Source organism: Agelaius phoeniceus, chromosome 4, assembly GCF_051311805.1.
Source record: "Agelaius phoeniceus isolate bAgePho1 chromosome 4, bAgePho1.hap1, whole genome shotgun sequence".
Classification (NCBI taxonomy): domain Eukaryota; kingdom Metazoa; phylum Chordata; class Aves; order Passeriformes; family Icteridae; genus Agelaius; species Agelaius phoeniceus.
In genome coordinates, this window is record NC_135268.1 from 20,445,646 (window position 1) to 20,472,776 (window position 27,131).

A 27,131-nucleotide genomic window follows, 5' to 3' on the forward strand; every position below is an offset into this window, starting at 1 on the left:
ATCCATAATAAACACAAATATATTTTCCTGGAGGAGCAGTATGTCTCTATAACAATGAGCATATCTCAACAGGATTTAACTGTTGAGCTCATCATTAACTCCCTGAGGAGAGAAAACAGGAGATTGCCTTTTCTTTCCACTTCTGTACACTCTTCTTCATATCTTGCACAGTGTCCAGTTCTCTTACCTTCCTTCTCTCCTCTCCAGTGCCTGGCATTACATACTCTGTAGACCTCTTATTCTCAGTAACATAGAGAAAGTGCTCTTAAATGAAAGTATTCTGGAATCAAAACTCTCCCCAGCCTGGTCAGCAATACAGGGTGCTAAAATCAAGCTTCTTTAACCATCTCAGTTATCAGTGCTCAGAGATCTGATTCAGTAACACCTAAACTGGAAATATCTGCTATGTAAACATCAAAACTGAGATCTAAAACCAGTCAAAAGAGAGCTAAGTGGGAGTTTCTATGATCCAAGAGATGCTGGAACAAAAGGTAAAACAATATAGGAGAGCTAATCTCCAAATCAGCAAAGCATCTCATCTTGCATAAACCAGATTGTACCTGCTTCTCTTATCTCTTATTCAGCTCATTGTGCCAGCAACACCTTGCTGAACAGAGAAACAGCCAGGAATTCAAATCCCAGGCCTTGTGAGGTATATTTAGGGAGGTATGAATGCTGCAGAGGTGAAAGGAATTCTTTAAGGATATTGGAAGGATTTTCTGGCTGTTAGGGGTGTCATAGTGTCTGACACAGTCCCAACAGGTCTGCCAAAGAGAGTGGAAAGGGTTTTGATGTGAGTTAAAGTCCCATGTGTACTGGCTGGGAAAAGGCAGAACAGGACAAAAGGAAGTTGTAAACACAGGCAGTGGAGTGGAGGGAATATGAAAAAAGTCCAACCAAATCTTTAAAAATGCACATCCCACATATTAGTATCTTCACATGAGGGCATCAGCTAATTCCTCTCTGTCATTTTTATGACCTGCCCTCTCTGTAACATCACACAGCATGCCCTATCTTGTTGCCTTTTGGCATAGGCTCACATTATCTCATTTATGACAAGCAGCAGAGCTGAGGAAAGGCCATAGAGCCTCTTCCACACTGATCCTTTTCCTGCAGCTCTTTCCATGCCATGTAGGGCCAGTTTCCCAGGCACCAGTGCTGCTTGTGATGCTTTCTCCTCCACTGCCCACGGGATGTCAGGATGGAAGCAGAGGGCATGGCATGAGGGTAATGCCTGCAGCCAGGACAATGACTCTGGGTCACTGTCTGTAGTCCTCAGCCCAGCAAGAGATACAAAACAGCCCAGTCATGTCCTAGGTGACTCTGATGGAAAAGCAGCTGCAGTATATAAATTATCTAATGGACGGGGCTTCGTTTCTCTGATAAATGTGAGACAAAGGCAGTAGCTGCAGGTCTGAGCCAAGGTCAGGCTGGCACAGTACATACTGCACAAAGAGGAGGATCTCCTGCTCTCAGACAGACAGACAGATCATTGCTGTGTGTGAGTGTGCAGAGCACAGCTGGGATTTCAGAGAGACCCAAGAGAAACAGGCAGTTAAATCCTCCCAAGTCCCCAGATCACTTTAAACTTAGCATATAACTGCCTTAGACTCCTTTTACAATCCCAGCCCTAAGTACTCTTGAGCTAATGATCATTAAGAAACATTATTAATTTCTAGTTTAATTTCTACTTCATACACTTTGTTACCTCATTAAAGGCCATATAGTTACCTGGGGATGATAATGGCATAATTTTAGCACCTTCCCTAAAACTTCACATTTGTTAAAGTTTTGTATTTTCATGTTTGCAAAAATCCACAGCAGCAGCAATTTTGCATCAGGTAATACAGTTCTTAAGGCCTGCTTGAATATTCAATTACTTTTTGTTCCAGTTCTCAAGAAACTGACTAATCCATTCTACAAAACCTAAATTGTGCATGGAGGGGCACCTGAAACTTCCCTTGTCTGGGCAGATTTTGTAGGGACTCAGTGTCTATGAGTATTTCAGGCTGCTGCTCAGTATTTACTGCAAATACCAGAGATAGGGATGGATTTGCTGTAGGATTTTGTAGGCAAATTGCAGCTGACTCTGGCCAGTTTCAGGAGCTGGGGAATGAACAGTGATAGATGCTGTTTGTCCCTGAGTCAGGCCTGTGAAATAAGGGAGGTGAAATCCCAACTTCCTCCTCTCTTCTAAGACTGACCTGTCTGAAACCATGGCATCAGACCACTTCTTACTATGGTCAACATTCTTCCCTGAGACTACCAAGCCCTTTCATGTTTCTCACTCAAAATGGACAATTATTGCAAATTAACAGACGTTATTCTCAGGCATACACATACATGTATGTTGTATGTGTTTGTACTGATACATATTCAGTGAAGAATTCAAATTCTGTTTGTAACCAAACACCAATGTGACTTCAAATTTGCTGCCACATCTTTCCAGGTCTTTGACAGCATTTTGAAATCTGCCTTATAATGTGCATCATTTTAAAATGTGTATTTGTCATCTGCTATGTAGATATGTAAACAAAATAATGCTTTTTAAACACCTGGTTATTGTAAATAACCTTATCTGTGCTTTTCATCCAGAAGCCTCAAAGCACTTTGCAAAGTGGAAAATATTGTTACTTTCTTGCCAATGTGTTGGAAGCTGAAATACAGAGAAATTCAGTGACTTGTCAAGGGCAATGACTTGGGTGAAGGGACACCTGGTCCTCTCAAACACTGGTTCAGTCTCTGGTTCTCTGTGCTGAACACTGGTTCACCCTGTGGTTCACTCTTCTCTGTGCTCTCCTCACACCCTCGATGGGGTCAGGCAAAATTCCCCATACAAAATAATTGTGCCAGGCTTATGCATTCTAGTGGGACTAACACTGCTCAAATTTGCATAGATTGACAAAATGTCAACCTCCCTAGTTCCTCTGAATACAAATAGGAAAACGTCTACATTTACCAGCTCTGTACATCAGGAAGCTCTTTGTTCCTTAAGCAGCAGGAAGGGTTTAAGCATAAAATTATGTATAACTGAAAGAAACATTTTGTTCTATTTATGCTCACTGAATTCCCCCTACCTTCTTTTTGCCCTCAAAGGGGTAAAAACTCAAGGGCATCCCTATAAATACTTAGGCATAGGTCTTTCAGTCTTTACCGTGCTTAACAGTAACTAGAACCCTCAGAATTAATTTTTCTAGTAGCTCCCTAATTCCCTTTGGCAACTGAAAAATTGACACTCTGGCATGGTTCATTGTGGCATTTGTTGTTGAGACCAGAGAGAAATTATTGCAACACTGTTTGCATCATTAGAAGCAGCATCTGAGGAATCCAAATCAGCCAGCTGGGCAGTTTCAGAGATCTCCTCTTCCCTTATCAGTTCACTTCATGCTGCCACTGGGCACTAACAAAGAGCCAGAAGTGCATGTGGCCCAAGGAAAGGCACAAACAATATAAAAGCATGGCAAGAAATCAGGCAAAGGCAAGCTGTTCTCTCCTGATAACCCTGGAGGCTGAAAAATATTAGACTTAATTAAATGAAAAATAAGAGCAATCTTGTGTGTGTAGTTTGCCTTTGTGAGAGGTCACAATGTTTTTAAAAGTCCTCAGCTTTTGACTGGGCTCAGCTCAAGACTTGGCCAAGTGTACCAAGGTAGAGCAACACTTAATGTGTGTTCTAGCAGAGACCTCTGCCAAGTACAAATTGTTAGCTGTAAAACAGAGGTGCTTTGCATTACAAATAATTGTAGTTGGAAAATGTGCTGTCAAGGAAATAATGACTTCTTTTTTTTCCTGGACATTATCTTCTACACCAAATTATCTATTGATCCAGGAGGCTTAGCAATGAAAAACAGTTTGACAATTTTTCTGTCTTTGGCCCTTTTTTGTAGCTGTTCTTAGGCCACCCACAGATCCACAGAGAATCAAACTTTCTGTTGATTCGGCACTTCTGCAAAGTTTTTCACATATCCACAATTCCCTGAGTGTGTTATTCAATTTGTAGGGTCCCACAACCAATTCTGTCTGAATTGGCCACAAAATATGGAAACTGTGATATGTATCTGCTGAGAACCATATTCAGTGACATTCTCCTTTACATCAAACAGATCCTCAACTCTGTCTCTTACCTCAAATTCCTTCCTAAGCTATGATAATATGAGTTTTCTTACTCTTATCATCTTTACACTGTCTCACTAGTTTGCTGGGATTCCCAGTCCTCACCCTTCTTCGAACTTCTCAGATCCTCTCTTTTTCCTTCTGTTGTAATTGTCTGTACTTTTACATCACATTGAGAAGTTATAAACCTTTACTGAAATATCTTCTTCTCTTCCCAAATTGGGAGAATATCTTAAGTTGTTTCCCATGGGGAGTCCAAGTCCAACCTCAGTGTAGAGAAGGTGGAGAAAATGAGTCTGCAGCAGTTTGGCTGGTTTTTATTCCAAACCCATCAATATGCAAATTGCTTCCGATCACAATCATCCCATTGACTTCTTGGGACTGTTCCACATTTACAGGACACCAATGGATTGAGCTGTGCCAGACAGTCAGAGCAAACTGCTGCTCCCCTGTTCACCAACAGCACCAAAAACTTTGGTGCAAGAGGAGAGAACCACACTGACCAAAACACTGCTTTCCCCTTGAGAGAACAGCAGCACCTCCTCCCCCTGCCCAAACTTGCTGGGCATAACCACAGAGCCTCACACACAGATCCCCTCCTGGCTTCTTGTTCATTTCCCACAGCGTCTAACCTGGCGATAAATTTGCTTGCCAGCCAGGAGAGAACAGATGAATTAGTGAAAAATGTGGATTTTCAGACTTCAAAGATGCTCCTGGGTTTAAAGTAGTATTAGCCTCTACATTTCTAAATTGAGCAGCATCTTTTTCATTGGAAAATTTGAAGTGGAGCAGTTCTGCTGCCAGCTTTACTATTTTAAGACCCTCAGGAGTCAAAGTACTTAAGCAATCCCTAATTTTAAATCACAGTAACAAAAAATATTTACTGAAGGACTGTGTTTCAGGATTATTCTTCTGAAATTCACAGGCTTGGTTGTGAAATATTTTTTTTCAGTTCTATGCTGTTTTCTCAGTTCTATTTGGATCCTTTTGGTAGATGGCCCAGGTAGCAACAGGACAAAAGAAGCTGATAAATCAGAAATTGCAATCTTTGCTAAAATAAGGAAAGCTTTAGCAGCAGTGTGAATTTGAGCCAAAAGAATGGATTTTTTTCTGTTTTTTCCTCTTTTCACTACAGCAGCAGTGTGTATTCTTAGCGGTTAAACACCAGCAATGTTTCAAAAAGTCACCATGCCACATTGCAATTATGTAAAAAGAGGTGTCTGTCAAACATGCTTAGACCCAAAATTGCATAGAGATTAAAAATAAAAGCCATCAATCCAGTGGTGGGAATTTCAAACATCCCTGGGGGTTAAATCTTTACAGGGCCATATAGAACAAATCTATAAACTCAGCTCCCATTAGTATCTCTGCAGCATCAGTCAGCAAACCTCAACTATGCCCTTCAGGCAGGGTAAAGAAATTGGTAAGCCTTGTGCAGAAGTAAATTATGTGTTTCAGGTAATATTTGTTTTATATGAAAGAAGGGAGAGTAGAGCAAGAGTTCTAACAAATTTCATGGTACTAAGAAAGAGGTTTTGTTTTGTCCCTGAATTATATTCTGGAAATCAGCCTTGAGGGCCTCCTTTCTTCTAAAAGAGCCAGCTGAGGTTGAATATCTACTTTTATCCCAGAAACGGACCTCATTTCTCAAAAGAGACTGACAAATAATTGTTCTAGTGGAGGAGAATCACAAATCCCTCACCCCAGTTTGTCCTCCTCCCTCCATCAGAGCAATCCAGCTTCCAGAACTTGTTGAAAACTGATCAGCCAATCTCAGAGCCGTGGGGAAGTGTGAGCCCAGGGGAAGTCTGGCCTTTCACAGCACAAAACACCAGAAATATTTTGGTCACTGTGCAACAGTGTTTTAGGAAAGCTGAGGAGGAGGAGGAGGAGACATCCTTCCTGCAAGGTGCCAGCCTCTGGCCGAGGGACTAAGTAGGCAACAGGAGACGACAAACCCTTGAGCTGCCAAGGTGGAGCATGACAAGTACTGTAAATCTGAGACTGTCCATGCTCCAAAAGGGAAGTCTTGATTTTCCCAGACTTATTGATACACAAACTCTTTGTTTGGGAACAGACAGCAGCATCACCTTTTATTTTACAGCATGTTTGGAAAGGGTGCTGCTCCCAGGAGGTGGAGGTCGATTCTGTTTTCCCCCTTTAAAACCCTGAAGTCATTTTCTTGGTATAAATCTCCAGCACCGGTGTTTTTGGCCCTCAAGTGGGATCTCCAGTGAGGTGACAGAGCCCCAGAAAACCCAACTCTGTGCTGAGGGCTCCCCTAGACAGACCTATGCCACATGCATCGACCTCTGGAGAACCAACATGTCTCCATGTCCTTCTGGATCTATTTTTGGGGCCCAAACCTGAATGTGGCCCTTTGTACCTTAGCTATCATTTTGCTGACAAGATAAGCATATTTTTATTCTGTGCTTTGTTTATTTAAATGTCAAACCTTTAAATCAGAAGCCTCCCTCATTGTGTGCATAAATCTGGTAGAGCATCAAGGGGGATGAGAGCACAGGAGATCTAAAGACAGTAAAAATGGCAGTAAAACTACACATCCTGTGTACAAATGCATTTCTAATTGCTGTTGTTAGAGTACAGTCTTCTGTGAACCTTTTCTCTATTGCTATAGACTAGCTATAATATAAAAGTCTCTTGACTGTTTAAATGACGTGGCTAGGAAGAAGATTTCTCCCACAGAGAATGGAGACAATTTAGACTATGGAGCAGAATGGGATAAGATGAATATTCAAAAACTCACAGAGTCAACTTTTTGCATGCAGATTAACTCATAAAAAAATGCCACTGCCTGCAGTACCTACTCCTGGTCATAACTGCAGTATTTATAATGGGATATTAAGCTTTAGTTATGTTACTGTCTTAGGCTACATAAACCACCAGGAAAAGAGAAAATAAATAAGGTTCTTGCAGATTACTTAATTGTAGCAAACAGGAAGCTGCAGTAATCACAATTTTGCTTTGCAAGGAAATTCCATGGTTGAGAGGTGGTGGAATGGATTCGTGAAGGAAACAGGACTAGCATTAATTAGTGTGGTCCCAGCAGGCCATTAATCAGGATGGGGTGAAGCCTCAGTAAACTCACAGACCTCTACTCAAACAGGTAGGTCACACAGTGGGAAATGCTCTAGCTTCACTGAAGTAAACTGCTGGTTACCCCCTGGGGATTTGGATCCTTTCAGAACTGGGAAGGATGGACACAGATCATGTTCCATCACAGGGACTAAAAGCTGCCAGAATTTGTGCTGCTCAGGAGAGGGAGAAGGGCATGTGATCTCAAGCTGCTGGGATGGAGATGTGGCCTTATAGAGCTGATCCAGAGGCTGGCTTTTCCAGGTCAAGGGTTACTGTTGTAGCACTAACCTTCACCTTGAGTGTATGTTTCAACAGATAAGGAACTGTAAAGTAGCATGTCCATTCCAAGTGTCTTGTAGGAATGCTTCCTAGCCTGTAGTGACCTGTGGGAGAGAGGAACTGGGACTATCACCTGCAAGCTGCTCAAACACCTGACACTCAAAAGCTCCATCCTTGGAGGCACAGCCAAGGGAGGACAGTGGCTTGCAGTCCCCCCATGTGAGCAGGGTGGGATCTGTGGGCTGCCTAATAATTTGGCCACAGCCATGATGCCAGTTAGCAAAAAACTCACTTGCTTTATTAAAGGAATTGCAAGCAATCAGTGGTTTGCTTTCCATTGCCATAAGTAGTCTTTTCATAGCCTTTATGGCTTACAGAAACCATAGTTCTATCTTACCTGTGTTTCTCACTGCAGAAATTGGGAATCTCCTTGCCCAATGTACAGATGTGGGCTGTGTGTTACTTCAGCTCTACATGCTGAAGCAAAAGCTTGGTCAGAGTGATTGTGAGACTCCTCTTAGCTCTTTCACATGTGCCTGCTGCAGGACATTGGAAAGGTCTCTTCTTCTCCCATTCCTTCACTGTCCTTTCAAACCTTTCTACTGTCTTCTGTCTTTGGGCTGTGAGAGAATTTAATCTTTCACTTCTCACTTTCCCAAGGGAGCCTGAAAGGTTAGAGCTCCCTATATCCCATTGGAGTGGAATGAACTGCCTTTCTCTCAACACCCTGACTTTCCCACAGCTGCTTATAGGAAAATAACTAAAGTCAAACCAGGTCTACTTACAGCATAAGACAGGTACTATTGTCATGACAAATGTTTCTGTTTTACAAGGAGATTCAAAAGTTTTTACTCTTGAGCCTGGCTGGACATCTTCTGCCTGGAATCCTTGGCCTCTGTCAGAACTGTTCTTTGCTTGAACAAAGAGTAAGGTATTTCCATCCAATTATTTTCCTGCATTAGTTACAGGATTACTAGAGATCCATATTTTCTTTATAATATCCTTCCATTTTCAAAGCTGAGGAGTCTTTCAGAAAATTAATGTATTTGGCTACAGTTCTGCACAGGCATATGAGCCCAAGATAAGCTAAAACTGTTTTTTAAAATTGGGTTTTTTTTCCTCGGGCAATATTTTTATGTTCCCCTTCTAATCTTTAATTGGAAGTCAGAGTTAGCATATTGATAACTTGGCTCACTCTCCATTTAGTTCTGTTTTGAGTGCTGATAATCTAATTACACCATTTTACATAAGGAAGCACAGGCTGAGGAAGTTGAAGAAATTTGATGCCAAAACATAAGGCCCATTAAGATGTATCATGCTGACTGTTACAAGGACATACTTACTGTGGTCCAACCAACCTGCTGACCCAGGTCTGTGAAATACAGTGTGATGATGGAAGAGACAGCAAGGCTTTGGATGCTGATGGAATCCTTCAAAAAGGGCCCATCTGCAATGACAAAAATGGAAGAGGAGATGGTATGAACAGCAGAAGCTCAGCACAGTGCTGAGGCTGCCCTGCTGGTGCTCCAGATGTAGGCCCAGCTTGGATTCTGATTTACTTGGGTGACCTGGTGCTTATTCTCCAGGTTAGCAACTCAGAGCTCTTCCATGAGAGTTGTTCCCTTCCCATTTTAACAGAAGCGTGAGGCTGCGGTGACACGGGGCCGCAGTGTGTGACAGCTGTACCCTGCTGTCCCTGTTAGTGTGGCCCAGCAGAGACAGGCCATGCAACCACACAGACAGCTCCACTGGGCACCTCTTGCTCTGGCTTGCAGGACTAATGGCAAAGTCTGTGTTGCACAGCCTCTCCCTCACTGGCATATTGTGCTGAAGCATTTGCATTCTCAGGCTGTTTTACAGCAGGCAGTGCCTGATGATCAATGCAACCTCTTGGGCTAAAGCTCACAAGCCAAGATTTCTTTGCTGGCTGTCTGACCTAGGCAGACCAGGTGTATCTGAGCATTACATTACTGTTTGAAAGTATTCTGAGGCATCTGCTTTCAGTCCTAATGGATCTAGAGTGTGCAGGCAGACACCAAATAACAATATTTGTTTTGTTTTGTTGGTTTTTTTTTAATATAGGCAGTGAGCTGGCTATTGGAAAAATCCAACAGCCACTGGCATAGGATGTTGCCATGGCTGCAACACCTTTTTGCTCTTTTTTTTATGTATGGTCTCCCTTTCAATATACATTTGTTGACTGTTTACATCAGTGAGGGTGCTAGATTCCAACAGGTGCTGATGGAATTTAGCACCCACCAGCCTCATTTTCTATGGCTTTGCAATTCTACACATCCACAGACCAAACATCAAACAGCCTCTGGCAGCTTTATCTTCCACTGCCATGTCCACCAAGAACTTGTGGACTGACACAGAGGCTGACTCTGGCAGCCAGCTGCATCTTCTGGTGAGGCAGTGAGCAAATATTAAAACAGGTAATGCAGTGAGGGAAGAAGGGGGAGAATGGGCTTAAAACTGCCTTGTCTTCATTGTGTGACCATAGACTGTATTCTGGAACACTTCACTCAGTGGTTATGAGAACCATTAGGTTCCTTTACTAATGAGAAAAACTAGTAAGGTAATAACTGATGTCAGTTCATGAGAATGTACCAACAGTTCACCCAATAACACAAATGGAGAGAGCAATGCTGTGAGGAGGAGAATCTGCCAGAGAATTTAGGTGGATTAGTAATTAGTAATACATTAGGTGGATTAGTAATTAGTAATAGATGAGGTGGATTAGTAATTAGTAATACACTAGGTGGCTGTACTCAGCCATATAAATACTCACTGCGTTCCAGTTGCAGGCCAACACGGGATGGATACCACTGGGGACCTGTTCCAATCACAAAGCATGGCTGTTAATTTCGTGATAGAAAGGCTAAATTTCTGTTAGGTTTGGGGTGGGGTTTTTTCAGCTGATAGCTACAGAAGTGAGATGGAATAAAAAACATCTTTCTTTTGGTCTTATCTATACAAGAGAGCTGGGAGGAGCCCACAATACACACATTAGAGCATGAATCCCTTCTCCCATTTCAGTGTTGGAAGGGCCAATCTCAATGCTGAATGCTCCATCAGCACAGCTTGTGTAGGCAGCACTGGGAAATATAGAGAGGATTCTGTTTATTACTGTATTTGCCAAAACTCAGTACTACATGTATCAGCCTTGCCCCTCCTAAAAAATATGCCTGTGCTAGAGTTTGGTCCAGGACTTTGTGTTTCCCATTTAGGAATGTAAAACCTAACTAGGGACGTGCAGTTTGTATTAGTGCTCAACCACAGATTAATCAGGGAAATAGAGGCACAGAGAGTAGAAGCACATGGATAGCTACTACTGGGTGACTTATGACTTCCTTGATACCCTCAACTCGAGGATGTTTCCTAGAAGTAGATTTTTAAATGCTCTAGTTTAAAGGTCATTCCAAAATGCACAATAGCAGTTGGCTGTTGTTATTGGATTCCCTCTGGTGATTTGGAGCAGAGACCTGTCAGGTTGGTCAAACAGGTATGGATCTCCAGCTGCATTTGCTTCCCTTGGTGTCAGAGTGAGCAGGGAATTGCCACCAGCACACTGCAGAGGGGATCATGGCTGTTCAAGCTGTAACTTGGCCAGCTCTTGAGTTCCTCTGTGCAGAAGGCTGTGCTGCTACAGCTGTGCTGCTGAATGGACCATACAAACACTCCTCCTTTGCATCACAAGGACAACTTTGCTTAACCCATACACACTCTGGTTTGCTGTTGAAGGTTTTTAGGGCTGACCTAGCACATTTCTGGGCTCAGCTGATGCAATGTGGTGAGAACTTCCATAGTCCATGGTGTAGACTGACATTTGGGGGAAGCAAAGATTGTCAGAGAAAAGTGAGGACCCTGCTGCAGTATCACCACCCCCAGCCATTTCTACCACACATTTGTCTTTATTTCCTTTGACACATCTGAGGACAGTTGATAGCCTGAAGGAGATTTGCTTTGTCTTTTCAATTCAAAGCCTGTGTGAAATTGCTCAGATTTTTTTAGATGTATCTTACAACTCTTAGTGATCCTGTGTTTAAGGTACAAATATTCCCCTACCTCTAAATGGAAAAAATTGTTTGCACTGACTGTGATCAAACATGGAAACATTTGCCCCAAGAAGCTGTGGGATCTCCTTCCCTGGACATATTCAGGCCTTGTCTGGGGATGCCCTTGAACAGTCTTATAGGACTTTAAAGTTGGCCCTGTTCTGAGCAGGAATCTGGATCTGGAGATGAGCTCTGGAGGTTGTTTCTACCTAACTTATTTCAGGGTGATGAGGAGAGCTTGTTCACTCCACCAGCTGCCAGCTGGAGGGGAAGGAGCTGTATAGGGTGTGCACTGTGCAGTGACACTCAGCACACTCATTTCAAAAGCACTTGGTCTGACTTTTGTAGGCAAGAACAGGCATTAGATGAACCCATGAACCAGGGCTAATGGCAGGAGGTGAGACATCCATCAAGTAAGCTGCAAACATTTTTTTCAAGGTACCACAACAATCCATGGCTATTAAAGATAACAAAGGGAAGATAGAGAAGGAGCAGCTGTCTGACTTGTCAGGGAAGATATGATTTGCTCCAGGACAGCAGATATCAATAGTTATTTGGGAGCCTGAAATGCAATGTATTTGTGTTAAATTGGAATCTTCCCCCCAGCTTCCCCCCTTCATATTACAGTATGTTTCAATAAAAGTCAATTTACCTGATCCTGTGGCAATGCTCTTTTAGGTATGGCTCATAATCTTCACAAGGGCAAACAGAGGTTGTGCATTTAAGCACGTCATCCCACATTTCCAGTCCTTTAGCCTCAGTACACCATTATGCTCAAACATACTCAAAGATTTAGACAGATGGAAGTGTGCCTTTGCTGCTGCTCCTCTGCAGTGACCTTGTTATTACATCAGTGTGTCTCTGGTTTCCAGGCCATGCCTGGAAAGCTGTGTGTACTCTTCTGGAAGGATCTGGAATTAGCTGATCCTCCCCTGCTCTTACTCTTGGTAGGGGGCCACTAGCTAATGTCAAGTGGAAATGCTAAATGGAGTGGGGGACAAAGCCCAAACACGTTTCTGTGCTGGATTGAGTGAGATCACCAAAGCTTCCCACTTTCAGCAGATTCTAGCAAGGCTGTTCCCAAGTGTTAGCTGTCCAGGGTCCTGCAGAAACCAGCATTGCTTTCTGGGGAGAAGTGTGCCCCCACAAGGAGTCTGCTCTCCTGCCTTGATAAGGCTCCTTTCAGATAGAAAATCTCACACATTCCTGGGTGTCCTGCTCACCACTTGGTAACAGTCAGACAAAGGGGCCCTGGCCCCACCTGTCACCACTTATTTGCCCTCCTCCTATGACTATTTTCCACATGGATCCTCCAAAAATCTCACTAGAACAGCTCTGGATTTCTGTTTGGCAATGTGGGAAGCTATTCCAATCCAGCCTGCCTATGGCAGACACGCATTCCTCTCATTCCTGTAGCAGGAAAGCTCTCTTTTCTTTAACGAGTGAAAAGAAGCCAAACTGAGGGACTAATTATCACTTGTATGAATTCTGGCTACTGCCTGTCAGAATGAGGGGTTGATGGCTGTCTTGGCTACCCAGAGCCAGGGCTGTCTGGCAGAGCAGCTTCACCTGGCACCAGCAGGAGTTCAGGAGTGCCTGTGGAGAGTCCTGCTCCCAGACGGGTGAGCACACACACATCGCTAAGGGCACAGGCACAGCCGCAGCTGTGGGCAGCATTTGAAGGCTTCTCTGCACTCCCACACCTGGCAGAGCTCCCCTTGCTTCCAGTCTAAAGCTGAAGGGTTTCTCTTTTGCAGGGTTGTTTTGGGGGGTTTTTAGCAGTGTATAATTCGCTTTTTTTTCTTATTAATGTTTTCCATTGCTGTCTCCTGCAGAGATTAATGGCAATCCAAGACCACGGGTGACAGAAGTTTCTCTTGTAACTCCTGTTGCATCTGAGATCAGGCATACATTAATATTTACTTTCTGACATTGTGACGGTGCATCAGAGCTCAGCCACAGCAGGTCACAGTCTCTGTATAATCCTTGTGGTTAGCAGAGCTCTTCAGCTCCCTTTTGCAGGGTTTATGGGTTTGGATGTTGTATTTCACACTTGGAACAAAGTTGTAAAAATAACATTTCAGCTCACTTATATCCCAGACTGGCTTTGACTTGGAAAAGCAGCTGCAGACTGTCCAAAGAATAAGAGTGGCCATGGTGGTTCAAACCACAGGTCTGTTTAGCCAATATTACATCCTCTAATGTTTAGTCAATAGTGTGGTTCCTCCACATGTATTGCATTTCTAGCATTTATGTAAAACAGGTTTGGTTCCTCTCTTTGCAGCATCATTGGGCAGCTGTTGAAATGTCTTCCTAGTTTTCCATCTCTCTTTGATTACTTCTACTCTGCTGGCTTATCCTTCTCTGGAAGGCTGTTTGCCTCAGACCCCCATATGGTCACCCCCCAACTGCAGGCACATTGGCACCTGAAACCTTTGCCCATTCCTCAGCTGAAAAGTCATTCACAAATTCCTTGCATTTAAGTGACATCAAGTTCATTCTTCTTCACTGTGCAACTTGATTTAGCTGAGGATGTTCCTGGCCATGCCAGGGGGGCTGGACTAGATGATCTCTGATTGTCCATTTTAACCCAAACAGTTCTACAGCTCTGTGAGACATAAACACAACACACATTCTGTGTGCTACAATTCTGTTATAATTCAGGCAAAGCTATATCTATGTGTACAGGCTTCCATTAGTCTGGAAGTGTAAGCAATTATGACAGGTCTTAAGTCTTTGACCATATTCCATCTTCTCTATCAGGAATTTGTTCCAACTTTGCATTAAAAAAATCCATACATTTATTAAAAAAAAAAAAAAACTTAAAATATTTTAATTCTATGATGTTTAAGGCTTCATAATTTTTCCAAACAGGATGATATTTGCTTGGAAAGCAACTCAATGTTTACCTTTAATAACCTCTTTTAAAAAATGGATCTGAGGAAAAATATTTAATTTTGTGTGGGTTATTTGTTGTACCTGTCCATATTTAAAAGAGAAATTAGAATACAAGCAAACTGACAGGACACATAAAAAACAGACAGCCACCTTTAATTTTCCCATAGCCAGCTATGGAATTACCTATTAATACTGGCTATAAGAAGGAGATGTAGTGCTGTCAAACAACCATACAAATACCAGCTAAAATGACAGCCTCAGTGCCATGCCCAGCTGCAAATACCACTGCACAAAAATGCACAGAAAACCAAATTCCACTGTTCCTGCTGCCCACATGGTAGGTTTTTTTTCACTGCCTGTATACTAGGATCCCAGTAAATGAATCAGCTAATCAGACAACCCTAGGAAGCAAGAACAGTGAGAAAAGCCCCTATGCAGCTTTAACACTGTCCAAAGGTACTCTGGACATGACTCAAGCTGACCTTAATGTGTGCTCCACCACTTAAATGGCACAAAATGTTTTGAAAATTTAACAGGTAAGAAATCAAAGTACTTGGTACTTTTCAATAGTTGTGAAATTGAAGGAATTGAACTAATTTTTACTAAGTTTCTTAAAGAATCTTCTACAAAAAAATTACTGCACTGTCTGCTCTGCAGTAAATTGCACAATCAAATGTCCATTTGTCACAAAGTATTTATTAAGTTTTGTGAGCCTGTATGAGAACAAAGGTAACATGATGAAAAACTCCCTTGCTGGGGAATTCAGTGTGTTCCTTAGAATGCAGACCTGCAAAAACTATTCTATTCTGCTGGGGAGAGAGGAGTCTAAGAAATGCAAAACACAACTGACAGACACAATTTGGAGATAATTAGCAGATTGACTTTCCATCATCAGCTAATTTTATTACCAGTTAAATTGTTTGCTTCTCATTGTATTTCACCACCCATGCATCTCTAATAACAAATAGCCTTAATAATTACAAACAATACCTGCTGTGATATGAATAGGGTGATATGAACAACAAAATTACTATAATCAATCATCAGCAGCATGTTGCTTAAATTTGCAGAAACAGTGGAAATTCCAAGGAACCACTGCGGCACCAACCTCCCTTATCTGATGACAAAAATGTTGCAGATGAGCTGAGAAGTGTAACAGCACCTGCTCCTGTGAACTGAGCATGGCTGCAGTGCATTCCACCACCTTGACCAGATGGCAGTTTTGGTTCCCATGTAGCAATAAGAAGAGTTTGCTAGGAAAGATTCACATTTTAGTATGTGTGGGTGTGCTGGCTTTGTGCATGATTTATAGAGACAGGCAGATTATCTTCAAACTTGCTGAGGTCTTTCCTTGACAATAAACACTGATCAAATACAGCTGTCCCTTGTCTGTGATCAGACAGTGGCCATGCTGTTGTCTCCCTTGGTTGCAGCTGCCCTGCCTGAGTGTTCCAGGAACACTTCTGAGAAAACAAGGATAGAGACGTCACCATGCCAGCAACCACTGCCTTTGCAGGGCTGAAGTTTGCCTACTTCTGCTTCACTGAGCTGACAGCAGGGAAAGCAGGATGCTGAAATGACTGGAAGCTATTGCTTTCTGCTTTTATTTGGGAAAAAAGGCTGTGTGATTTATTGTGCTAACATTGCACTCGAGTGATTCCTGAGCATGATGGCAGAAAGCAAAGCACACCAAGGAAACCACAGTAAAACTAAGCTGGGCCACAAGATCAAGAGAGAAAGTATCAGAAGTGATTATTTACTGTGCTTGCCTCCCCTGTAATAAATGGCAGCTGCTGAGAGCTGCAATCTGCACGACCAGCCCACTTGAAGGATTGCAGCTCTCAGCAGCACCCTGGGGCAAGCAGGGCCACAGCATCTCTTCACATGGCCCCTCTCAAAGGCCCTCCTTGGCTGCAGGCCAGGAGATGCTTTGACACACTAAGTGCCAGCAGTCACCTGGGTCTATTTTCCAGGGCTAGTGCAGAGCCCAGCTCTAGGCAGGCCCCTCCAGGTACCCCTCAGCTGACACCAGACTGAGCTCCTGAGCCCAGCAGGGCTCACAAGGGTCAGGCTACCAATTGTGTGCTGCTTCCACCTCTTGCTAAGTCTTTAGGGCACAGGCTGACCTGGATCCTTTCTGGATCCAGGATCATTCAGCTAGGCTGTGTTTTCCTGGTAGAAGGACCTTTGAGAGGGTGTATCAGCATATTTAAAGATTAGGAACGGATCTTGAGCTAGATCCATGCTTTTATGGGAAGTTAGTGGAAAGAGTAGATCCAGTGTTCAGTAAAATCTCAGCAGAGTACTGAAATGGATGTTGTTTTTAATGGCTCCATAGCTGGGGATAAATCCCTTTTCTTTGTCAGCTTTTTTCTCTGAATATTCTCTCTGATTTGTTTCACTTGTAAGCTTTCCAGGGAAGATCTTTGGCCATGTGTTTTACAAAGGCACCTTGAACTCTAGTTGCTATGGGGACACAAAAAAGCACTTTCTTAATGGCATGTGGAATTTGAAATATTAGCTATTTGATCATAAGCATCCATTTCTTTCCTCTGGTTTTTGCAGTACCTGAATTCATCGAGCTACAACCACAGTGCTGAGGGAGAGCAGGCAGTGATCTGCCTGAGCTGATGTCTCCAGACACACTGGCCAAGGGGTAAGGACAGGCTCTGGCCCAGAGGAAGGACAGCATGCACTTCCCACAGACTACTGAGCAAGTAAAGCACAGCCTGACTGAATATCTGGCTAAATGCTTCTGCTTTACCTGTTCATTTCATTATTCCCATTGGCCTTAAGTGTTTAAATCTGTGACCACCTATTTTTCCTGCATAAAGCCATGTAACAGTCACTCTGGCAGCTCCACTGAAGCCTCACAGAGACTGCTCCAGAAGGTTTCTCAGAGCATACCTGATGTCTCTATAGCACAATGCACATAATTCCTGCACCTATTCTCCTTAAAAAAACTGTCAGAATTTTGTCTTTCTTTCCCAAAAGGATAGCCCTGTCCATATGTTGGCTCCTGGGAGCAGTTCAGGTGCTGTGACTGTACCCAGATGTGAAGCTCCAGCCTGTGGGACTCTGCACTGCACCTTGAGTCCCAAATTTACTTAAATGCATTTTCCTTTAAAAAACCTATATAAATGCCTGAACTTGTTGAGGAACATAAAACTCCCCCATGCCTTTTTTTTTCTCCACTGAAAAAAAATTAAAGTCTCATACTTCAGTTATATTCTGATCAGGCAATAATGGACAAATTTCTTAAGAGTCAGCATAGTTTTTCTTAATGGAGATTGATTCTTATTAGTGGTAAACAAAATATTATTTGTCATTTGGATGTCAATTTATCTCACTGAGATTAACCTTTCAATATTCCTTCTGAAACAGTTTGTAAATGAAAGCAACTGTGGAATTTCAGATGAGCAAAAAACATCAGGGAAAAAAAAAACAACCAAGCATGCAACATTTAGATGCATATGTTAATATTTTTCTGCATTGTTTTTCCTTTGCACTTCCAAAAAATCAAGGAGAAAAGGGAAAAGCCAGCCCTGTGCATTTCTATTTTCTGTGTAGCCTGCTGCAGAAAGCATAATTAATTTTGATCTTTCTGAGTGAATTTGCATTTAAATTAATGTGCGTGGGCAAAGGAAGGGGAAGGGAATGAGGCTCACCTTCTACTTCATTAATAACAGCCACAGACCAGCATACAAAGAAACAAGAAAATAGGTGCTCTGACAAGCCTGGAGCTGGAAGGAACTTTCCTGTGGGGGGCTGCCCTTCAGGGAGGCGAGGAGGAGCTGAGCAGGGGGTGCTGTGCAGGGACAGCAGCGTGACCGCCATGGGCAGTGGCACTGCAGGGCTGGCCCTGCCCTCACTGTGACCACTGACACACGTGGCAGGGGGTGCACAGAGCTGCTGGGCTCTGCCCAGTGGGTTTGGGCACTCTTTGGGCCAGGGCTCCCCAGGGAGGGCTGTGTCTGTCACCTGTGCACTGGGACAGAGTTGGGTTTGTATTCACAGACAGTTGTGCTCTGGCTCTGAAATGCCAGCCCAGATTAAAAGAGAGATGAGTAATTTATGCCAAGTGAGGATCTGTACTCTGGTAGTTGGGTTTGCCTTTGAGTTTTCCATCTCCACAAGTCTGGAAAGGGTAACAAAGATAATTGTTCAGGTATCAGGGACTGTGAGAATTTGAGCAGGATTCCCTTCCTAAATATAAGCTCTATCAATGAAGCCTTCACATGAAGGGCAACACAAACTGAGAAATTGCACATTAAAAAACACACATTTGCCAAACTAAGTATGTGTTTCAGGGCTGAAAAAAGATCCTTCCTTCTCTATCTTCTTGCCCATAATTTGGCATGGGATTTCTAAAAACACAGCTTAATATTTGGTGGTCTATGGGATCACTTGCTGTCTATCTCAACTCATAAATGCTCAACTGTCTCTGCTGGTGTGGAGCTGCCAGCCCAGACAAACTTTTCACTGGCAGCAAAGCAGAGCATTTAAGCACAGGTATCTGTCCACCCTTGTGGTCTTAGGAAACACAGGCAGTATGCTATTAAGGCCTGTTTTAAAATGTTCCTTTTGAAACCTTTGTTCCTGCTCATCCCGTGCCAGGTTCTGGGGGAACAAACAGTGCTGTGCCTTGCAGTGTCGTAGATATGCAGTGCTTCCAGGACACTGATAACACAGGGCACTGCTCCCTCCCTGCACAAAGCTCTGCTGCTGCAATCAGCACTGCTGCTGAGTGCATTTAGGTAGCAGCTCTCCAAAGCTGCAAGAGGGACAGAGAGCAGGGAACCGGTGAGGTCAGCGTTTCAACCATTGCTGTTTGCACGCTGCCTGAATGCATTTTGGTGCCAACAAAGGTTACAGCAGGACTGTGCTCCTGCTGGTTTTATGTTCCAGCATCAGGAAGTACACAGTGGTCCAGCAATCACAGCTGATACAGGAAAGATGACTCAAAAGCTCATTTGTGCTTTCCCTGCTGATGTACTGGGAAGAATCCTACCCCAGGCTCTAGCTGTTTCTTTAAAAGCATTCCACAGTCAATTAGCTAATAAATTATGCTAATTAAGTACCATTTTCTTTCAATATTGACTGTCCAGGGGATATTGCTCTCTCCAGCCACTAAGCTAATCAGGATGCTTTCCCTTACTGACCCCCAAAGCAATGTGGGTTTTGTATCTAATGGCCACACCAATGCCATCAACAATTAACTGAGCACATTTGAATTGACACGATTTTGTCCTGAGAACAAATTAACTTCTCATAAATTCATTGGTAAATTCACCACACTGAAAATTAATCCCCACTAAGAACAGGGCTAAACTGTCATTTCTCCAGGAGCAGTGAGAAAAAGGCAGCAGAGATCTGCCCTGCTCTGGCAGCAGATCAGACACTAGCATGGGAGCCAGAGGCTGTCATGTTCCACTGTCCTTCCTGGGAGAAGCTCATTAGCGCTGGTCTCATTCCCCCATCCCACCCCTTTATTTAGGCTGTGGAAAGGCTTTTGTGCCTCAGAAGCACCACTATGAAGCTTGAGGGGACCTTATCACTCTCTACAACTCCCTGAAAGAGGTGGTAGGAAGGTGGGGGTCAGGCTCTTCTCCAAGGCAGCCAGTGCCAGGATGAGAAGACATGTCCTCAAGATGAGCCAGGGGGGGTTCAGGCTGGACATCAGGAGGAATTCCTTCATGGAAAGTGTTCTAAACATTGGAATGGACTGCCCAGGAAGGTGGGGGAGTCACCATCCCTGAAGGCATTCGAGAAACAACAGAACATGGCACTCAGTGCTGTGGTCTAGCTGACAAGCTGATCAATCAAAGGTTGGGTGCAATGATCTCAGAGGCCTTTCCCAACCTAAAAGTTGATCAGCAAAGTACTTTTCCACAGCTTTACAGACACAGCCCATAAGGGATTTGATTGTGGTGACACTGCTTGGTGAGTTTTCCTTCTCATATCTGAGGGATGATGTTTCATCCCAATCTATATGGCAAACACTTTGTGGCCTTTGAGCACCTCTGCTGCCTCCCCTCTGTAAATGTGACAGACACAGCTCATCCAGGCTGTTTGTGCACTCTGAACTTGCAGTCTAATGGCAGAACATAAAAAAAATATTGCCTTCCACTTGTACGTATTTAAACCAGAGCAACACACATTGCTCCAGTATAACTCACACATCATTTGTTTCAGCAGTGAGTAATTTTCAACAGCAAATATATTCAATATCATTGTGATTGGGGACAATTTAGAAAGAGGCAAAACTCTGCTACATTATTTTTCTTGTGAATCATTGTTCACCTTCTTGTCTTTGATGCATTACTTTCATTAACTTGAAACAGTTGCAAATACCAAATTTTGTTTGAAAGCTTTCTTATTTTGGTTGTTCTTAGGGTTTCTTTCCCACCATGCACAAATAAGAAAATAAAGACAGAAATGGGCTACAAATATGAGAGAGTGCTTGTGTCTAAAGAAACACAAAACAAACCACTATCACAGGATGAGATCTTTCACATGAAGTCCTGAACAGCCCCCCTTGCTCTTGTGCTCACCTGACCCTACCCCTGGAATTGCAGCTGCTTGATACAGCACAGCTCTTGGCCCCACAGAAGGGAAGGGCTGCAAAAGCTCATCCAGGGAATCCATGAGGAAGGGAAGACCTGGGGGAAAGTCTGAACTTAGAAGCTGAAGCTGCTGCCTCTTGTCTAGCCTGTCTAGCAGAGATGACACCATAGGATTTGTCATTTATTTCTCTTGTTCTCACAGGTTTTTCAGGGAGGTAGGTTCCTCTCATTCTGGCAAGGAGATTCACTTCCTCTCCTGTTAGCCAGTGCCTGTTGGCTGTCTTTCACAAGAATTCCTGGGACATTTCATACACATCCATTCCAAGCAGCTCTTTGTAAGGGAAGCTGTTGGACCTTTCACTAAAGCCACGTGCCAGCTTTGGTGTTCATTAAGTGCAGGGACTCCTGTGAAAAACCTGATGTAGATGCAGAGCACATCTACAGCCTCAGGTGACCCTGACCCTGCCTTAATCAACAGATATCTGTCTTATTAATGGACATGAGATTCTTTTTACACTGATGAAGGCCCACTGGGACTTTTAGCATCCTGAATTCCTTGGATGAACATGAAGCCCACGAGTCTGCTGGTGAACACCAGGTTAACACTGGAAATGAGTCTGTTCTTCAGACAAAAAACATTAATATCTGAGTTTAAATTGATGTAGGAGCAGTTTTAAACCCAAAACTACTTTGGCATCTTCTGTTAACAGTTGGGTAGGCTTTAATTCCTCAAGACTGGATGTTCCTGGGGCCTGGATTAATTCTATAGGGCCTCCTACTGTAATTTTTCAGTTGCACCATGGGCACTAATATAAGACACATTGTAAATAATAACAGGCAATTCTGGTAAACAAATTTGGATGTTTTTCATCTAGATCTGTCAATTAAATTTACTGTAAAATCAAGAAAAGCAAAGAATCTAGCTATGAAATTTCCTTCCCTTAATGAGGCATTTAAATAGCATCTCACATTTGTTCTCCAATTGTTTACATAGGATGTCATTTGTGATGCATTGTTTGAGCCCTGTAAATCTCAGCTGGAAACAATATCCCAGAGAGCAGAGGGGGACAGTTCTGCTTCAAGCTACATCTCAATAGATTTTCTGCCTTTTCTTTTATTATGTTATTCATCTGAAATGATATCTGTAATCCTGCTAATGAAATGCAATAACATCAGATGCAGCAGCTGTCAAAAAAAAAAAAGAGAAATAATGTGAATTTTCATTAAACTTCTTGATTTGATCTTCACTTTTTCCATTGCTGATTATTTCTGGTTTTCTGAAGGTCATCTGTTTTCTATAAAGCTTTAATGAATCCTGGCTTTTGTGTTTTAGACACCTTACTCCCTCTGGTTCAATAGGTCATTAAACATATATTTAAGTCTTTCTTTGTCCCAAGTGTTTCTTATGGGATCACAGCCAAAATAGACAAAAGATCCCAAGGTGGATGAAAGGCAGGTTAATTATTCTTATTTTATAGATGAGAAAATGAAGCTTAAAAGGAAGAAAGTGTCTAGCACACAACTCACCCCTGTCAATAGCATGACTCCTATTGGTCAAGTCTTAAAGACCTAAGTCTTAAACATCACATTTATTACAGTGTTAATCAGGAAACTTCAAAAGTCCCAGGGGGCCTTCTGGCTTTTATGATTTGCTTTTGAAGACTAGAATGCTTTAAACATCTGTCTCTGAAAGTCTTGTTAAAAATTCCATGTGCCCTGCTTCTAAATCAGCTCGGTGAGCCAAACGTCCACCATAGTTTCCGAATTCAATAATAAAATGTTTTTGCAACTGTGTATGTATTTCAGAAAGCAAAACATCATGGATACCTGGTCAGATGCTTTTCAGACTGCTGCACTATCTCTTCTTCCACAACTTATAATGAGATTCAAGTGCTCAGCAGAGAAATGAGCTGCAGATGCCTGGTCTGGTGTTCACTCTCACTGTTCTTATCTCAGCAGCCCAGCTAGAAACGTCCAAATACAAAATCTGGGCCTTAGCAGTGCCAAGAGACATGAATTGGGCTTGAATGGGAGGCTTATGACCACAGCTCAGGATGCACAATAGTGTCTGTGAAATGCACAGAATCTTCTGGAGGGTGTATGCCATGGGCTCCATGCATTGTCTGTTCCCTTTTGGAACAATTCTAGAATAATTTTCTCTGAAATTCCAGCACAGAATGGGGTGTGGGGTGTGTGGTGCCTGAGTATAAGGTAAACTTTCATTCACTCAGAAGATTAAAATCATGAGGTTAACTCAGTTTGGCTTCTCCTTTCTTTTAACAGTGTTAGGTCAATGATGCCATTCTCATTTCCTGACTGGCTGTTGCAAAGGAGTGAAAAAAATTCCCATTCAATTCAATTATTTTGACAGCCAAGCCATCAATTCAGGTCACATGAATCTGTATCAGCAGACAGACTCCTGTATTTTATATAGAGAGATTTGCACAGATATGTCACAAATAAGCTGAGAGGGGGTCATCCTCCTGGTGCTTCTCCCTGCACAGGATAGAAATGAAGCTACTGGACAGGCTGGTTTTGTGACTAAAGCCTCATCCTGAGGCCAGAACTCTGATAGTGCTTCACAGGCAGGAAGCAATTTACTCATGGGTGAGATCTCTGATTGTGAGCTGGGAAGGAAGAGGGTAGCAACAAGTTTGAGTTTTGTGGCAGGAGCTGTTGCTCACTTTGTGCTTAGAGCTGGGAAGCAAAAAGTAAAGAATTTCAGAAGATACAAGCCTCACTGTGGCGGTAACAAGAAATTCAAGGAGCTTCTAATAAACTGGGTTGTATTGACAGGCATAGAGAAGTAAAAAGATCTTAGAATTGTGTCATTTGACTGAAATTCATCAGGAGCTGGCATTCTATTGATCTCTGCTGTGTGACTAAGACAAAAGAAAAATAAATTATAAATGTAGGATGAAATAAATAGCATGTTTCCTCCTAATCTAGTAATTTCCATTTACAAAGTCAACACAGATGAATGAGCAATTTACACTGATGAAATCACTGTCCTTCTTAGGGCCCATTTGTAATAACTGCCCATCCCCTGCCATTTGCCTTAGTTGTGTGGTTTCCAGTTGAGCTGTTATGAATGCAGAGAGGGGAGAATTTATGGAAAACAATAGCTGGATGTGACTGCCAACCCAATGTGCTCTGAGAATCCATACTGGGGGCGTAATGCTGGGGCCTCTGAGCTCTGCAATCAGACACTGCACAGCAGGATATTATCCGTCCTTTGGAAAACTCCTTCATATATGGATTCTGGGCTAGTGTGAGCTACTTAGGACACAATCAGGGAGGAAGGAGTTTGAGATCTGATAAAAGCTATAGACTTTGTAGCTGCCTTTCTGTCCAGGGAGTGCGTCCAGCTCAAGGCAACTCATGGTGGGATCAGATCATTGCCCTCTTTCAAACATTTTGGCTTTCTCAAAGCCTGATCTCCTAATATAGGACAGAAGAAAGATCCCTCTGGAAGGCTCTGTGCCCTAGATATAACTTATTTGGGTCTCTTTGGTTTGTGAAACACATGGCTGATTGACAGGCCAAGACTATGAAGTCAACTTTGCTGAGCCATAAATAGCATAATTCAGCTTCTCTGAGTCCCCAGCAGATGTATTCATCAGGCACATGAGTCTCTCCAGGCATCAAAATTGACAGATTTCATTAACTTTCTGCAACCTGAGAATCCAGCTGTAATAGGCAGTGTGGAGGAATCAGAGGAAGTGCAGGTTCTCAGCAAGACTGTTATCAGACAGTCCTGATTATACAGAGCCGGTAGGCAAGGACTGGCTTAGCAGTCACTGCTCTCCCTGGTACTGCTCTTAATGACTAATCCCCACAGCATCCTCCCTCACCTCTCTGAGCCTTGCAGTTTAACATCACAGCCAGCCTCCAGAAGGGAATTACGGGATGCAGTACAGCCATCCTTTCCAGCAACAGCTCTGCATCTCTCTCTTGTGTGTCAGCACAGGCCTGGCAAAATCCAGTTGTTTCTGGTGCCCTTGCTATTGAAATCCTGCTACTAGGTGCACCTGACTGCTCAGGTCTCATGAAAACCAGAAAAGTTGCACATTCAGGGCATGAAAACCCTTAGCAGCCTTTTTAGAAAGGAGGAAAGAAAGAGGACTTCCTCCACTAAAGAGCTATTTTTACTACTTCTTGTGCCTTGACCTGTGCTCACAAAGCCTGCCTTGTGATTTTTAAGTAATGAGAGATTCTCCTCCTTGCTCTTCACCCTGTCAGCTCTACTTCCCCTGCTCTGTGTTTTGAAGATCTGTTTCAGGGTTCTAGGTGAACGAGGACCTGTTGATTTTAAAATGCTGCTCTCCCTGCAGCTGCTGAGCACTGCCTGAGCTGAACACTACTGATGGGTGATGGGATCTGCAGGGCTGCCAGTTCTCCTGTGGCTCCTGGGACACATGCAGGATGAGAGCAGTAGGCAAAACCTGGCAGATGACTCCTAACACACTGCCCTACTGTAAGAAGGAGGCTGAAAGGGAGATTGGTGCCATCATGAAGAAGGATTTACACTTCTTCCTTGTCCTCTCTCTAGAGAAAAACAACAGAGAATATTTCAGCAGCATTCCAGAGAACATGGCTCCCAGGATCATTATAGAAATACCTGTAAGGAGCAGTTATAAGATGGTATAGCAGGGTTCTAAAGTTTCATATTGTTCAGAAATTATGCTGTTTATTCTTGAGTGCCATCTACTGACAAATCCTGTCTTTATGATTTGCTTTCATTGATATTGCTTATTTTAAATGCCCTATATAACTCCTGTTAGCTTAGATGTTCCCTATTCCTTGAGCACTTTATTTCCCTCTGGGGACCAGGATGCCCTTGACATGATGTTATCTCTTGGACTTCCCTTTTTCCTTCCACCCATCACCAGGCTTCCTCCTTTCCCTGCCTGCTCCTTCTGCCTAAAGGGCAATTTCTGGCCTTCCCATGCTCACCCTTCTGGCTTCCAAATGTAGCTGCAGCTGTGCTGTCCTCCTTGAGCAGGAGGTTGCCTCTGTCAGTTTGTTACAGCACTGCTGAGATCTTATTTCCTCATTTCCTTTCAGTCCTTCCTCTTCTTTCGAGAGCTTTTTCAGCAACTTTCATGCAGTAACCTTGAAAATACTTAATGATCACTGACACCACTATATTATATATTATGTGTTCTAGGAGTATTTTATTTTAGTTATGTGATACTTGAATTAGCATTATTATTACAGTCTTTCATTTTCTATCTGTAAGATTTCCTCCCCCAGCAGTCCAATACATTTTGCAAAGATAAAAATAAATTAAAGGTGAAAAGTTATTGCCAAGGACAAGAGCTCAGGAAGTTTAGCCTACAAGATATTTCTTTCTCCATCAAAAATATAATCTGTATAGATAAAGAAAATGCCAGGTAGCTAACTCATTATAAGCAACTGAGAAAATGGGTCAAGAGACTTTTTTCTTATACACTCAGTTTTTGGCTTGGTTCCATCTCTGCCAGCTAGCCAAAGGAATGAGGAAAATTCTAGTAAAGTCTCCTAATGCATGGCACGGTGCCTCAGACAGCTCAGCACCATGGCCAGTGATACCCTGACACTCAGCTGCCACTCATCCTCAGGCAGAAAATATCAAGCTGTAAAAGTGTAGACATTTCTCCACAACAGGCTTATACTGTGGAACTCCTTCCCAGAGGATTTTGCTGAGGTCAAAACTGTAAGTAGGTTTAAAAAGGATTAGACAGATCCATGGTGGGCAGGTGTGATGTTTGCTATTAAGCATGACAGCCTGGCTCTAACATCTGTTCCAGAAAGCCCCTGTGGAGCTGATGGCTGGAGGGGGCTGCAGCAGGGAATCCGCTGTGCTGGGCTGACCCCAGTTGCTGCTGCCCATCCCTCCCGTGGGCAGTGGCTACAGCAGCCAGGGGATAATTAAAAATAGCTTCAATCTGGACAAAGCCTTTGAATTCCCATGAAAATAGCACTTTGTCTTAAATGGTTATTCTCCACTGAGATCCCTGAATCTCCAGCAATAAAGCTGGGATTGTCCCCCTGAACTCAATGCCACAAAAAGCACAAGGTTAGGCCTTCTGGGGGTTCTTTCAGTAGAGACAGTTTTGCTGAAATGAGGGCTGAG

The 27,131-nt window shown here is 43.0% G+C and overlaps 1 protein-coding gene and 1 long non-coding RNA gene across 2 annotated transcripts in view; one reads left to right on the top strand and one right to left on the bottom strand.

Annotated features, from left to right (window-relative positions):
- Positions 1–27,131, top strand: part of LOC143693938 (uncharacterized) — a 350,836-nt gene that overhangs the window by 314,619 nt on the left and 9,086 nt on the right. The window lies entirely within an intron of this gene.
- The window catches only part of TECRL (trans-2,3-enoyl-CoA reductase like), a 57,662-nt gene that overhangs the window by 14,838 nt on the left and 15,693 nt on the right, over positions 1–27,131 (bottom strand). The window contains exons 3-4 of the mRNA XM_054633664.2: positions 10,283–10,327; positions 8,835–8,938 (exon numbers count right to left, since the gene is read on the bottom strand). Coding sequence (XP_054489639.2) covers positions 8,835–8,938; positions 10,283–10,327 — 149 coding nt within the window. The remainder of the gene's footprint in view (positions 1–8,834; positions 8,939–10,282; positions 10,328–27,131) is intronic.